Below are 16,213 nucleotides of genomic sequence, written 5' to 3'. Positions count from 1 at the left end.
CATGCAGTATCTTTAGTTGCAACATGTGAACTTAGTTGGAGCATGCAGGATCTAGTTCCCTGACCAGGGATCGAACCCAGGTCCCGTGCATTGGGAGCATGGAGTCTTAGCCACTGAACCACCAGGCAAGTCCCTCCTTTGACTCTTTTCAAATCCTGCCACTACTGACTGATGGAACACTTAACTACTGTTTCTCTAGGTAATTTTAAAAATCCTCCTTTGCAGGAGACAGACTGAATGAAAAAGAGGTGCTAACTTGCCCTGGAAGATTTGAGTAGAACCACCTAATGTCTCCGTTTGCTCTTGTAGATCTAAAATAAAATAGGTTAGAGGAATTTCAGAATGTAAGAATTAGCCAGTAGGCCAGCTTCTAGCTATAATTTTGATGAAAGAATCAAAGAAGAATGACCAGATAACTATTAATACATCTTTTATAAATGTTGGTTTTGATGTCAGCCTTTTATTTTTCTTCAGTTGCTTTAGGTCGTAACCAGCCTTTGAAAAAGGAGAAACCTAAATGGAAAAGCGATTATCCCATGACAGATGGACAGCTGCGCAGCAAGAGAGATGAATTTTGGGATACCGCACCAGCTTTTGAAGGCCGTAAAGAGATTTGGGATGCCTTGAAGGCTGCAGCACATGCTTTTGAAAGCAATGATCATGAACTGGCACAAGCAATCATTGATGGTGCAAACATAACGTTACCACATGGTAGGTTTGGTTATCTTCCAGAACAAAGTGGAACATCATCAACTCCTTTCTAATGGCAAGAAACCAAATAGGAAGTGTTCATTTTCCTACTATGCATTATTCTAGCTGTTTTTTCCTTCAGTATAGTGAAGAGGAGCATTCCTCTTTGCTTCTTTTAGCTGGAGATAGGTTTACTGTGTGTGTGTTTTGGTCTCAAGAAAGAGAACACTCAATAAACCTGTATTTTCTTTTTTATATATATTTATTATTTATTTATTTAGCAGCACTTAGCTGTGGCATGCAGAATCTTTTAGTTGTGGCATGTGGGATCTAGTTCCCTGACCAGGGATAGAACCCGGGCCCCCTGCATTGGGAGCATGGAGTCTTAGCCACTGGAAAATACAGGGAAGTCCCTAAACGTGTATTTTCTAACTTCCATATAATCTAGTTCTCCATCAAGGTTTGCCCCTGCCCCAGTCTTCTAGAGCTTCTACTTCACTGATTTCCTGCTTGCACTAGAGTAGTCTCAGATTAGATCTCAGAAGCCATAGAGAGTCAGTGAACTCACCTTTAGTCATTATCCTTCTTCGTCAAGGCCTGTTTTCAGCATAATGAACAAACCTAAACTTGGAAGTGAGTCTTACATATTTTTAAGGACAGTTCTATGATTGAATCCCTGAGCATTATTAGAAACCTGTCTCCTTTGTTTAGGAATGTGACTCTGAGAACCACTGTAAGCTTTGAATGTTTCCAGGAACACATATATCCTGGACACAGGCATATCTTCATGTTTAGTCTCCTGGATTAGAAACAAATTTCATGCTATACTAAGATTTAGATGTTAATTTTATATTAGAATTTTGTTCTGTTGTTTACTGTATTTATAAATTTTTCTCTTCACTTTTTCAAGTTAATATTTTTCTAAGTTGTCTCTTTTGCTCCTATATAATCCTTTGTGTAGCTTTCTATTTCTTTTTGTTGTTGTTGTTATACTTTTATTGGTTGTTTCTTTTTCAGTATCCTATTTTTTCTCCCCCTGCTCACCTCCCCAGGAATCTTTAGTAAATTTAAAGATTCATACGATCTGAAGAGAAACACAACGATGGATCAGTATCTTCCCTTATTTGTCTACGTTTTGAAAGGAGCACTGCTTTCCGCTGTTTAACTCCCTGCTTTATGTCCTTTGCTGCTGCTGCTAAGTCCCTTTAGTTGTGTCCTTTGATTCTTTGTCAAGTAAAGGATGTTCAGCTTAGTAGCCTTCCCAGTTTTCCAAATCTCCATTAATTTTTTGAATTAACTGCATGTCTAAGAAACTTTTAAAAAATATATATTCCATAGCTATCTTCTTGTTTTATTAATGAAAGCTTATTAGCATGGTCTTGGGTTAGTAACATTGGCACCCACTATATATAGATCACTTTTTCTACACAGGTATAAAAATGATCCCTTCTACTTTTGAAAAATTTATAATGGAATGCTGTTTCAGTATGACTCTTTAGTTGGTATTTTCATGGATAATCTCTGAATTCTTTACCTCTTACGTGACTGCAGTAGACATCATTTTGCTACATTACTTTTTTTAGTTCTATAATTTGTCTTCAGATACTATCTTTATATAATATAAAGGGAAAGGCTTTCCTTTATAAGTAGTTTTATCATCCTTCTCTTTTTAACGCTTGTGAGTGAGGGGGTGAAAGCCGCTCGGGCGTGTCTGACTCTTTGTGGCCCCGTGGACAGCACAGTGCGTGGAATTCTCCAGACCGGACACTGGAGTGGGCAGCCTTTCCCTGCTGCAGGGGCTCTTCCCAACCCAGGGTCGAACCCAGCTCCCCCTCACTGCAGGTGGATTCTCTACCAGCTGAGCCACCAGGAAGCCTATCCCTTCTCTAGCGGATCCTCCCAACCCAGGAATCAAACCGTGGTCTCCTGCATTGCAGGTGGATTCTTTACCAACTGAGCTATCAGGGAAGCCCTTATATTCTATTTAAAGCAGAATATATTTGTATTTCTAAGGCCTGCAAGTGGAGTTGGGGGTGTTGTTTATCTGTGGTTGTCTTCATTTAGAAGCTCAAGACCCAGAACCTTAGCACTTTAACTTCCTTACTTTCATAGTTACCTATGGGAAAATCTGACTTCGTTCAATAAATTATGGCCTAGTTTACAAGTTCATGGAGGCATCACAGCTCTGTTTTATTTAAGGTGGGGCCTACACATATGGGCTCAATCTCTAAAAACTCAAGTCTCTCACTTCTGCTTTTATCTGCGTGACTGAAGAGTGGTGATCCTGGCAGCTCCAGCAACTGACAGATTAAGGAGAAGTATTCTTGGAAATTTGAGAATATTAGATGAGCTTCTACTCTTCCCCTCTATGTTAAGGAATATTTTCTGCTTTAGCATGAAAGACTTAAATAGACTTTCTCAAGCTTTCTGTTTGAAAGTTCTATAATAACTTCCTATGTATTATTATCATTGGTACCCTTGATTGATTTCCCTTGTTCATATCTGAAACTTACCAATAATGTTTCTTGAATGGACTTTTAAATTATATTTTGCCATGTACTCTAACTCACCATCAGTTTATAGCTTAGTTACTTAGTTACATGTTTTTACCTAGACCTCCTCAGTGGTATTGGTGAAGTCCCTTCCATCTTTTAGATGTAGTTATGTAATTGAAATTTTATCTTTGACACGTTTTGTTGTGTTAAACCCTAAAATCCTAAAGTATTCAATACTTCATATTTTGAGTTTAAAATATTGCATTGGTGTTAGCTCTTGTTTAGCTCAGGCTTTGGTATGAGACCTAGCCTTATTTCTTGTCTTTACTGTATTATAGCTATGTGCCTTTGGGCAAATCACTTCTGTAAGCTTCAGTTCTCTCATCTGTAACATACGGATTGAGTACCTGCCGTGTAAGGCAGGTATTGATTAAATGTGGTAATAGCACATGTGAGTCGCTTACCCTGGTCCAGAGCACACTTAGTAAACGGTAGTGCTGATGGCTGTGTTTCTTGAACTCTGACATTAACAAGTAAATTCCTTGCACCAAAATCTTAAATTATGGATTTCAGTCATTTTTTGGATGTAATATTTACTGGTGACATCTTTCTTTGGTTTTTAAGGTATCCTTCTCTTGGGCATATGCCTGATGGATTTTGAGGTTAACGTTGATTCAGTGCAACAGCAGTAATAGATTTGTTAATTTATTAATTACTGTGAGGACATTGTTAGCTGAGCATCATCTCACACCTGACTCGTGCCTGTCCCCTTTGTCTACAGCGGTCAGTGGTGTTCACACGCTTACTGAACTGATCATAGACTGACAGCCTGGGGAGATCTTAGGATATATGCTCCTTTCTAAATTATCTCCTGTTTTGTTTCATCTCATCCTCTCTTGTCTTCCCATAGTCTTTTTGTTATCTCAGGCTTACTCATGTTAGCTTCCCAGTATAAATATTATAGAAAGCTCTTTAAAGTCTGAAAGCCATACGAAAATGTCTTTGTAAATGTCTTTGTAAATAAGCAAGGACTGTGCTCGTCTTGGTTTGCTGTATTTAGTGTCAGTGTTGTGTGCATAAAAATTATGTGTCTTTCCATGGCCTGTTTTCTTGTGTTACAAGGAAAAACAAAAAACCTTTTCCCTATATTTTCTTCTTTGTTTCCTTTTCTTACAGTGGTTCCCTTGATAACTACATGTGTTTTATCTTAATTCTAGTCAGCAGGTCATATTCATTATATTCCTGCCTTGTGCAAGCATAAAGTAAGTCTGTGCTTTTAAATTATCTTCCTCTGTTGTTATCAGTGAGAAATCTTTAGTTTGTTTTTCTCAAAAGGCAGTAGCGATTGTGATGAGGGAAGTTGGTGTCCTAAAACTACCTGGGGATTTTATATATGAAGGTGTGTTTTCACTGTGGAAATTATGACTCAGGTAGAGGATGGTATGAACATGTGTAATAGTGTACTGTTGTGGAAAAAGCTCCCTGGGTGATTCTAATGTCTGGTTCTTCTCTTCCACAGCCTTCCCATTCTAAAGGAGCTTTATTTTTCATTATTTACACAGCATTTTTTACTCATGGTCTTAAATTTCTTAGAGCTTATTTTCTTTTTCTAGTTGAGTACTGTTTTATCACTACCTAAAATTCCCCCAAACAGATTATAGATTAAGTGGCTTGCCCAAATTAGCATAAACAGGGTGAAAAAAAAGGGTGGTGGTTTTCATTTTCATTTTTCACAGTCTAGTTCATAATGGTTATTCTAATATTTTCAGTGAAAGGTTGTTCAAACAATATATGTTTATCTTGTAAAGAGGAGGATTTAATTCTCTTTCTTAAATTACTATTTAGAAGATTTACAAGGATTTTAAAAATTGCCTGCTTGCCTTCCATGGAACGTTCCCTGCCTTCTAGAAAAGTTTTTTTTTTTTCTTTAGCATCTACAATTAGTATGTTTTCCAACTCCCTGCAGTTCACATGTAAAAGCTCCCTTTTTAACCATCCTTGTGTAGGAGGAGGAGCTGTTCACCTCCCCAAACACTTTTCTCATGCTTAAAGACTTAACCCCAACTTTATTCTTACTACTCATTGCTAAACATTACCAGTTCTTCAGATGAACTTTTGAAGGCCAGTTTCTTTTGTCCTTTCTCATGCTTCAGGATATGAGAAATAGAAAATGGTATTCTTTAAAACACATACCTTTTTTAATCACCTTCAAAATACAGGTGGGAAAGGAGTTGCCCATTTTCTTTTCTTTTTCCTGGTCTGTCTTACTGCAAAATATATAAAATGTAAATAAATTAAATTACATATAATGCAGTTTAAGTTTTTAAAAACCAAAGCACTTATAAGTATCATTCATGGAGAATTTCTGTGTTTAGGGAACCAACATGATAAAAAATCGTGGACTGAGAATCAGAAATAATAAAATACTACCAATTCATGTTTTGAATTGATATTATTTAATTTTCACCCTGTGATAATCACCTACAACAGTCCCTATTTTAAACAGATGAGAAAACTGAAGCACAAGGAAGTTATGTCATTTTTCCGAGGTAGAAGTCATGAAATTGGGTTTTAAACTCCAGTCCTAGATCTAACTAACTAAAGCAGTTAAATTACAAGATCAAGTCATTTCATCTGTGTTTTCTGTGAAGTTACTGCACAAGTAATCTCCAGTGTTAATTCCATATCTACCATTTTAAGTCCCTCCCACACTATACAGAGTACTTTAAAATGATATAGTTCTATTAATAGTAAAGAGAAACAAGTGGGTTCTTTAAGGCAGGAAATGCATTAGTGTGTTAGAGGCTCATTAAGAAGCAAGTCGTGAATTCTGAGTCCTTTAAAGGTCCCTATAAGAATTTGTCCTTTAATAAACTTAATTCATGAAGATAAAATTTTAAGAACAGAAGCATGAACCTCCTGTACATACAGCAGAGACAGGGAATTTTTACCAGACTTGTATTTGGAAATGAAAACAGGGTCTTAATAAAGGATCTGATGGCTGATTTATCATAAATTAAATGTTGTGTCTTTTTCCTCTCTTTATCTTCAAAAAGACAGAAATGATTTGGAGATATACAATGTAGCTTTATCTGCTCCTCAGCTGCTGTCACCCTTTTTCTTCAAGTAAAGCAACAAAGTCCCTAAAATAGCTGAGGTGGGAGTTTGTCCCTGACTCAGTAGGCTTGTCTCTGAAGAAGACCTCCTTTCTTCCATTCTGGGTGGTGAGAGTGGAGGGAAAGAAGGATTTCTGATGTGGCCCCAAGACATACACTGCCCCAACTTGTACCTCTGTAAAGCCGGGTCAGCTAAATAAACCAGTTACAAGTGCTGCTGATCTATTCCTCTGTCCTTTTAGGGAGCTGGACTTGAAAGATGAGCGTCTTCTTAGAAATGTGGCCAAATGTTACACAAGCTCTTAGTCATGGTCTAACCTTCATACGACTTTGGTAATGCATCCAGACTAAGTCACTTTTCACCTATGCTTGCTAGAAGAGATGATAGTCTTGGTGCTTCTGAATCCCGGTCTTAATAGCTAATTTGGTGGGATAAGATACCTGAACCTGCTTCTCCTAAAGCCTGATTACCAGACATAAGCTTAATTTAATTCCCAGTAAAGAGTTTGCATGAGGGAGCCTGTAATTTGTTAGTTTTGAAAGACTGCTCATAATATCTGGATGAAGGGTAATCTTGATGGCCCTTTTGACATTGTGGTGTTTGCAGAGGACCTCGTGAAGCCTAAAGCAGTGAACTCAAACATGGTGAAATTTTTTGATCCTTTGTGATACTGCTATTGGTGAACTCCCCTCTATAAGTCTAGTTCGAGATTTAAAACTTACTTGAGAAGGGAACTGACATTATTGAGTGTTTCTATGAATTCATTATATGTACTAGTCAATTTTGCGTGTGTTTTATTTAATCCTTAAAATAACTTTGTGAGGTAGATACTATAGTCCTTGAGGAAACAGACTGAGTATGTCTAGGATTAGAATCCAAATTAAAATTTTGGTGTGATGGCTCCAAAGCCGCTGTTCTTTCTATCAGATTCACTGCTTTTCCATTCTTATGTTCCTCTGACAGACTGAACAGTGGGCTGCCTGAGTCATAGGTCTAACACCGTATTTCTTTCCTTCCCATTCTTTCTGTTACTTCAGGATTCTTTTCCTTTTTAACTGTGTCCAAGTCACTTATGTGTAGGTCTTCTGTTGCCTTAGGAAGTCATGGTTTTTGTGGAGTTCATGCCTTCCTGGTCAGTTTGAAAAGTGAAGTAAAAATTAAAGACATCCTTTCTCATCCTTGGAAGAAACCCCAAGTGTGATACAAGCCTTGCAGTTCTAGCACATAGCTTTCCTGATTAATTTTGGGAGGGAGATTTCCTCTATCAGATTGCCAGTATGTTTTCAATATTAGCAGTAAATGTTTTCAACACTATGAAGGTATATTGAGGAACACTAAATAACAAATATTTGAGTTTGATCAATCAAAATCAAAAGTTTGATCAGCTTTGACATGTAAACACCCGTGACTGCAATCAAAATAACATTTTAATATCCTCAAAAGTTTCCTTACATAAAAATTGATTTTCAGATTTGATGATGTAACACTGCAAGTCTCACGTGGTAAAAATTTTAAGACCTAGCTGGTCTTTTAACATAGAGGGAAAACCAGTGAGGCCTTTGAATACTTAAAAAGATGTCTTTTTTTTAATCTGAAAGACTGCTTGAGAAAGAGTAAAGTGTTAGATGTTATGACATTTAATAAAGCTATTTTTATTATTTGGTATTTTATTTAGTCTTGTCTTTATAATTTTCTTGTGAAATATTTTGCAGCCAAATTAAAAACAGCCATAGAAAACAAGGAAAATTGAACATCTGAGCCAGTCATCTAGATAGACGATAAATAAGAACAAGTTCAAACAATTGTGTGTGAAATCAGGACAGAAGGTAGTCTTGGCAGCTTTCTTCCTGCCCTGGGGAGCTTTCGGGGCTTCCTGACCCGGGGAAGCAGTGGCCTGGCGGCATTTATCCCTGTGGCCATCTGTCTCTCTCTTCTAGGACTTGGTTGAGGCCTATAATGATGTTTTGAGGAGAAGGAGGAATAAAAGACAGGTGTACTTCCACAAAGAACGTTCAGTGAGCAATCTAAGCAACCCTGGCTAGAACATCTTTAGAACTAGTGGAGAATTATTAGATGAACTGCACCACCAGTGGTCAGTGGGTGATAATTAAAAACCTTTTGTAAATCGCAAACGCAAACATAGCTAGGAGTGATTTTTTGAAAGGTTAAAAAAAATCCTTATGTTATCAACTTTTAGAGTGGTCCCTTCCCTTTTGTGTTCATACACAGGGTTTCTTTAAGGGAAACTATCCATCTTCTAACCATACTCTGTTTTTTACACACTCCTCTCAAATATTGTAAATGAAACAGTGACAGCAATATGTCCATTTTGTCACTACATGTGGTGGCTTCAGAGCACTGAAACTTCTTAGTCACCACTTCCTCTTGCCTCCTCTTCTGTGTCCTCCTTTGCTCGGTCACTAACAGCACCGGCAAATGTATTTTTGGGCTGCGCTGCGCCTTGTGATTCACGTTTGGCTTTTCATCCCTCTTGTATTTGTCCTTTGCCTTTTTCCCAGAGCGCTTCTTCCTCCCACTAGCCATATCATTAACCTGAGAGTCCAGTAGAGCTGTCACAAGCCCTGAAGCCTTATCCGTGTGCCATACATTTACTTATTCAGGAATCAGATTATTTTACTTTGTTACTCTCTGACCCTAGACAAGTTACCTCTCTCTTCTTCAGTTTTCCCATTTGTAAAATGAGTATGATAAACGTACTTTGCAGGGTCATTGTGAGGATTAAATGTCAATGTATATAAAGTGCTCAGACAGAGCTAGTAAGCTGTCTTTTTTTAAGTGTTTGCTTTTATGTTTAAGCTTTTACAGTCAAGATTATTACTGTACACACTGCTTTTACCTTTTTCCCAATATGCTTCTTCAGTTACCTTCAGGTAACTCAATTGAAGTATCTCCCCATACCTGTAGCAGTTAAGACTAAGCAGAGTCTTATAACCCTGAATTCTTTATCAGTCTCATTTTCTAGTTAGGTGATTTGCCTTTCCTAAACTATCATTGGGCTTCCCTGGTGGCTTAGATGGTAAAGAAACCGCCTGCAATGCGGGAGACCTGGGTTCGGTCTCTGGGTTGGGAAGATCCCCTGGAGGAGAGCATGGCAACCCCCTCCAGGATTCTTGCCTGAAGAATCTCCATGGACAGAGGGGCCTGGCAGGCTGCAGTCCATGGGGCCGCAAAGAGTCAGACATGACTGAGTCTCTGAGGCTAAGCACACACTCTAACACTAGGTCCTGCCGGTCACCACCAGTTCTTTCAGACCCATGTCTTTCCATTGTCAGGCGGTCATTTTAGCTGGCTCCCCTAACTCCAGTCAGTCACTCTCGCTTGCTGCAAATGATAAAAGAATCTTCAGGCTTTGTCTTGTTCACTGGCATAATATTGCTTGGCATATGGTAGGCACTCAGTATTTGTAGGATGATTCATGGATTGGTATTCGCCACCTTTAGAAATTTTCTATAGTATTAAGTCTAAACTCCCTAAGCCTTCTATTAGATTTTCACTGTTGCTGTTTAGTGATTTCACACAGTTGATGCTGTATTTCACCTCAGTAAAGCCACTTTTTATTCCATACTTATATTAATTCTTGTTTCCATATAATTCATATTTCTTGGGATGCCCTTCATTTGTCTTCTGTCATGCCTGTAGTGAAGTAAAGTGTTAGTTGTGCAGTCATGTCTGACTCTTTGTGACCCCGTGGACTGTATGTAGCTTCCCAGGCTCCTCTGTCCATGGAATTCTACAGGCAGGAATACTGGAGTGGGTAGCCATTCCCTTCTCCAGGGGATCTTCCTGACCCAGGGATCGAACCCGGGTCTCCTGGATTGTAGCAGACTCTTTACTGCCTGAGCCACCAGGGAAGCAGCCTGTGTCACGCTTGGAGCACACTATTTTTACAGAATTTTTTCTTTCTTGGCTCTGCCAACTCTAGTCCCACTACTGTTGTGTTATGTCTTGGCCCCTATGTCTGGTTTCCAGTGCATCAATTTGTATTTAAATCCTTGGTGGTTATGCTATGTCTGTTTTCCTTGATTATAAGCTCCTGGGGATCAAGGACAGTCTTGGCTTTCTTGTAACCTTCTGTACTCAGCACCAGTGACATACCCTAACACCTCTAGGTGTTTAGTAACTGATAGAGACCACCATTAGTTTTGTCTTTAATAAAAAGTTACGGGGCCATAAAATGGTGGGGGATTTGGGAATGTATTGTTCAAAAGAGTTTGAGCCTACAGAGGAGTAATTCTGCTCTGTATAGGTAATTCTGGGGTAGTACTCAGCTCTGGTCTATATTGATTAAATTTTTGATACTTTATGATCTCAGATATTTAATGTGGGTAGAGGGTAACCCATATAACTAGCCTAAAAATATAATTAAATAATATTTGACTTCATGGCCTGAATTTTTTACATATTTATTTTTTAGTTTAATCTAAAACTGGAACATATTTATAATTCATTTTGCAATATAATTTGACTGGCAGAAGTGAAGAACAGAGTAAACCAGAAAATTTCATCTTAGATAAATTGAAGTTACTTTTACCAAAAATATCGGAATATAGGAGCTTCTTAGCAGTAGAATCTGGATAGTTTATTTCCAGCATTTAGATGTGAGGCTCCCTGAGCTGAAATAAGAAGATATGCCATCCAGCAGTACCTCATCCATAGAGTTTTTATTCTCACCCATTTGAATCTGAAAACTGAGCCCTTGACTTATTGGGCTGAAGGGCAGATGGGGAAAGACTCAGCTTTCCATTGTGATGAAAAAGTGAGTATTCAGATCTAGGAAGAGTCACAATGCCTGGTAGGCTGTACATCTGTTCTAAGGTTGGCTCGCACCACTGTTTGAGCCCTGTACAAGAAGCTGCCTCAGCGTCTCTCGTCCTTGTTTCCTGGGAGGCTAAAAATGTAGGCTGTCTTTTGGTCAAGACATGATTCTGCCTACAGTTTGACAGCTTTGGTTTGCTTTCCTGTTTTCTATCTCTTGTGGTACATGAATATGAAGCAGTGTGTATAAACCTAAAACCAATTTAGAGGTCATTTTTATCCTGCCTCATTTAGCTAATTGAGAAAAGTATTTGAGGTTAAAGAATGTTGCTCGAGGTTGTACACCTAATTAATAACGAGGCTGGGAATATCGTCATGGTCTCCTGATTCCAAAAGTAATGATTTAAATTGGTCTCTTGGGACTTCCCTGGCATTTAAGATTTCCCGCTTCCACTGCAAGGGGTGCTCAGATTTGATCCTGGTCAGGGAGCTAAGATCCTGCATGCCATACTGCGCGGTCAAAAAAAAGCAACCAAAAACCAAGGTGTAGAATAGTGCCTCTCTAAGAGAACTTTTTTTTAGCAGAACAGTTATGTAAATATATGGGCTTCCCCGGTGACTCAACGATAAAGAATCTGCCTGCAATGTAGGAGCCGCAGGAGACTGGTTCAATCCCTGGGTCAGGAAGATCCCCTGGAGGAGGGCATGGCAACCCACTCCAGTATTCTTGCCTGGAGAATCCCATGGACAGAGGAGCCTGGCGGGATATGGTCCATGGAGTTGCACAGAGTCAGACACGACTGGAGGATCTTAGCATGCACGCATGTAAATATTTATATGCTCTTGTACCTATCAGGCTGGTATCAGTGGGATGTGTATCTGAAGGTATTTTCCTGAGAGAGATGATGAGTCTGTAGTGAACTCTCCACCTTCTCTTTGCTAGTTTTCCTAATGGTCAGGCCATCTGAAAGACACTGGTAGGTTGTTTCTTTGCCTTAGAACAAGGCTATATATCAAGTATGTACACAGTGAAGTTTGCACAACTGATTTTATAAATAACATACTACAGTGTGATGGCTACTAGTGTAGGAAACTGCTGGTGATCACAACTAGGCTTGAAACATCCCTATCTTTACAGTTTCATAGCAGTGTTCAGATTAATTAGTGAACAACACAGAGGCTGAACATTAAACACAGAGGAAGGGGAGATTCACGTGTATTAATACTTGGTGACTGAGGTCTCACCCCAGCCCATCTTACATAACATAGAAAGCATGCCCAGGTCAACCCCTGGTGTGTTGGTGACTGTTCCAGTCTCATGTGGGATTCTTTGTATTTTCAGCCTATTGATAGTGGCCACAGAGATCAGTTTATTAACTCACCTGTTCATTGATAACCATTTCTCAGTGTCCCACTTCCCATATTCATTAGCCTGTGTATGAGTGTTTTGTATATAGATGTTTTTGGTTTTTATCTATATTGAACAAGGGACACATTATGAATACCTTACAATAAAGCATTCATTCAGTATGCCATCAAGTTCCCCAAGGGAAGCTCTGGTAATTACAATGCAGTTTATAAAGAAATTAACCATGGAATATCTTCTTTTAAACTGCAAACAGTTTTTATCCCCTCCCCTTAGCAGTGGGTTATAAACTTCATACTCCTTTTGTTCTTCCTTTTTAACCCATAGCTTCTTTGTAACAGATTGACTAATAATTAGGGTAAATAAAACACCTCAGTCACTTCTGTGGTAATTGTGCTAATGAGATTCATATATAAGCCATGAGCCAGTGGCAGCTGGTAAGCTTGTCATCTCTAGTTTGTGATTTCTTTCTACTGAGGTCTTCTGGCGAAGGAAGTCTAGGCATTAAGAGAACCACTCTGGGACACTATTGTGGAGAATTGGGCTTAGAGATCTGTTTTTTTTTTTTGTTTTTTTTTTTTAAGGTTAACTGATTCATTTCCTAAAAAGATAGCCCACTGTAGTTTGAACTTCCCCTTAATTTGGTCTGAGCATTGATATATTAGTAAATTGGGATTTTGTGTGCTTTTTTTTTTCCTTTTTTTTCTTAATGAAAATGTAAATAAGGCATGAAATGACGTAGAAGTGTGAGGGTAAGGAGCTAGGGCCCTGGTTCATTTGATAAACACTCAGATAATTGGGGGCTTCCCCGGTGGCTCAGACAGTGAAGAATTTGCCTGCAACGCAGGAGACCCAAGTCTGATCCCTGGGTCGGAAAGATCCCCTGGAGAAGGAAATGGCTACCTATTCCACTATTCTTGCCTGGAGAATCCCATGGGCAGAGGAGCTTGGCGGGCTACAGTCCACGGGGTTGCAAAGAATCGGACAGGACTGAGCAACTAGCTAACACTTTCACTTTTTCAGATAATTGGTCACGGGCCTTGATAATGGTCATTGACCACTGACAGAGATTGGTCTTATTTTACATTTTTTTCCCTTTTAAGTGGCAAGCCAGTGCGATATTTGAGCATTTGCACGATGTAAAGAAAAATGCATTCATTTAGGCTAAACCCTTTTTCATTTCTTCTCTTTCTGAAGGTGCACTCACAGAGTGCTATGATGAACTGGGGAATAGGTACCAGCTTCCAGTCTATTGCTTGGCACCACCAATCAACATGATAGAGGAAAAGAGCGACATAGAGACTCTGGAGATTCCTGAGCCCCCGCCCAATGCTGGGTATGAATCTCAGCTCCGTTTGCGCCTCTCCACTGGCAAAGACCTCAAGCTTGTGGTCCGCAGCACAGACACAGTGTACCACATGAAGAGACGGCTGCATGCTGCGGAAGGAGTGGAACCAGCTAGTCAGCGGTGGTTCTTTTCTGGCAGACCTCTCACCGACAAAATGAAATTGGAAGAGCTGAAGATCCCAAAGGACTATGTCGTACAGGTTATAATGAGCCAACCTCTGCAGAATCCAACACCAGTTGAGAACTGACCTAGTCCTGTTGGCTGTCCCCAAATCCTTCATGCCCCTTTTTATTGTTGTTATCATTTCCTACTCTATGGCGTGAAATCTATTTTCACTGCTCTGAATTCCGTATGAATGGATTTAGTTCTGAGGAATTATCAGTGAAAAATTCCATCTGTGATGGAGACCAACAAAAATAATTAATAAAACACAAAGAGCCAGCCTTTGAGACTCATGTAATTACAATTTCTAATTCAAGAGGCAATTAAGAAATAGATAACCTTTTATTTTAAAATACCCAACAACTATGTAATGGCTGTATTTAAATGATTTGGACTGTAAATAGAAGAGTGCATCCATGAAGAACAGCATCAAACACCTGTGAATACAGAGTTCTTAAATATAATTTCCAGAAATCATCAATAACAGCTATAAAACTTGAGCTTTTTGAAATGGAAACTAAACAGCAGTACTTGAGGTTCAGTAACTTTTCTGGTCTTAGTTCTTTGCTCAAGTAATACTTAGCCATAAAGGAGTAGAGACTGGCAAATTGTGTTTCAGGATTGCTATTCCCATGCTCATAGGTTGAGCTCCTTATTTACGTTCACACTAAATTTTGGTGCCTTTCTAGCGCGTTGGTGGCAGGCATCTTTTCTGGAACACTAGGCAATAATTTAGTGCATTCAGATCTCTGATTTTCAACTGATACTTAGTTGAAAAGTCTATTGTCTTCTTGCTGCATAAGTATTTTGAAATGTCTGTTATAATGAAGCTGTTTTCACATCCAGGCTTAGAAGGTCACTACTATATATATAATACCTTTATTGATCTACCTATTCTGCTTGGAACTTTCAGAGCTAACTGTGCCCAAAATGCATGCACACTAGGCCAGGGAATGCACAGAATCAATAAAGTAATTATCTTGTCTCCCCCAGTTTGCAGGAAGGTTGTAAGGAAAACCTGTTCTGTCTGTGCCTAGGAGAATTGTGCCTGTCTTCAATCTTTCAGAAAAAAATTTCAAGTCATAATTTACTAGTGAAAAATTTCCTGACATCACTTAAACATCGGCAGTGAGACCTAATGATGATACGTTGCTTTATACTTCAGTGCTTACCATAGCTCACTATTACCTGTAGTTGTGGTGGATGAGAATTTTCCTCTCTCATCTTTCCTAGCAAAGAGGCAAATTAAGAAGCATCTGCAGATTATAAGACTGAAAAATTCCATGGGGTAACCTGATTCTGTACAATGACTGGAATAAAGCTGCCAAGGATTGTATTTAATTCAGAGCCTTTTCAAAGTTGGTTCCATAGGTGAGAAGGGGGCTAGCACATACAGTATCTCTGAAGCCCTGGGAATCCGTGAGATGGAGAAGCAGAGGCAAGAAGGCACTCACGTGGTTCTTAAATGGGAAGTAATCAGACCTCCACACTCATTTTGGATGTGAAGCACCATTATCAATTTCAATAGCAGACAAACTGCTATTTAGTTTAAATGTTATGTTTAAAATGTTATTAAATTTCCTATAGCCTGATTATATACAATATCTATAATTGTAACATAGCCTATTTCTGAGAGCTTTAACTGTTTCTCTTTTTTATGCAATCATTTTAAAGATTGTGGCTACATTTAATTTAGCTTTGCTGATAATTGAATCTAAATTCAAGAGGAGACAGCAGCATTAATTCCAAAGGAATATTTTTATATGTGGAGGCAGAGGTATGTGAGGGTGTTTTAGTATAATGCCCCTATCATCAAAATGTTTCTTAATTTGTGTGCCACATTAAACAGCAGCATCTCTCAAAGTTTGTCAACTGGAGGAAAAAGAAAATGTTCAAATCTATTTTTCTTAAGTAAATTTGGTGATATAATTATCTATGGTTGGTAAAAGTTTTTTGTTTGTTGAGGATTTGAGCTCTGTTAAGAGTTTATTTTATTTTAAAGGAACATATACTTTGAATAACAATTTTCTGGGCATGTTTAACTAACCTAGGTGAGAAAACCATGGTGCTGTTTAATTGTAAATAGATTGATATAAGATTGGACCAATACTTGATGTGTACAATTTTAGTATGTAGGGTTTTTGTGCTTTTTTAAAAAAAAAAAAGTTCAATTTTTCTCTTTGTCTTTGCCTTTATTCTGGGTGTTTAACTATTATTACTGTCCACAGTAAGGGTAATCTGCTTCTTTCTGATAAAACT

The 16,213-nt window shown here is 38.6% G+C and overlaps 1 protein-coding gene across 1 annotated transcript in view; it reads left to right on the top strand.

Annotated features, from left to right (window-relative positions):
• UBTD2 (ubiquitin domain containing 2) overlaps positions 1-16,129 on the top strand; it is a 58,960-nt gene extending 42,831 nt beyond the window's left edge. Inside the window, exons 2-3 of the mRNA XM_043488976.1 lie at positions 475-711; positions 13,642-16,129. Coding sequence (XP_043344911.1) covers positions 475-711; positions 13,642-14,039 — 635 coding nt within the window. The 3' untranslated portion in view covers positions 14,040-16,129. The remainder of the gene's footprint in view (positions 1-474; positions 712-13,641) is intronic.
• Positions 16,130-16,213: the final 84 nt, after the last annotated feature.

This window comes from Cervus canadensis, chromosome 16, assembly GCF_019320065.1.
Source record: "Cervus canadensis isolate Bull #8, Minnesota chromosome 16, ASM1932006v1, whole genome shotgun sequence".
Lineage (NCBI taxonomy): Eukaryota > Metazoa > Chordata > Mammalia > Artiodactyla > Cervidae > Cervus > Cervus canadensis.
The sequence above is the reverse complement of the archived record's forward strand: the minus strand, read 5'-3'. Positions and strand labels throughout refer to the sequence as shown.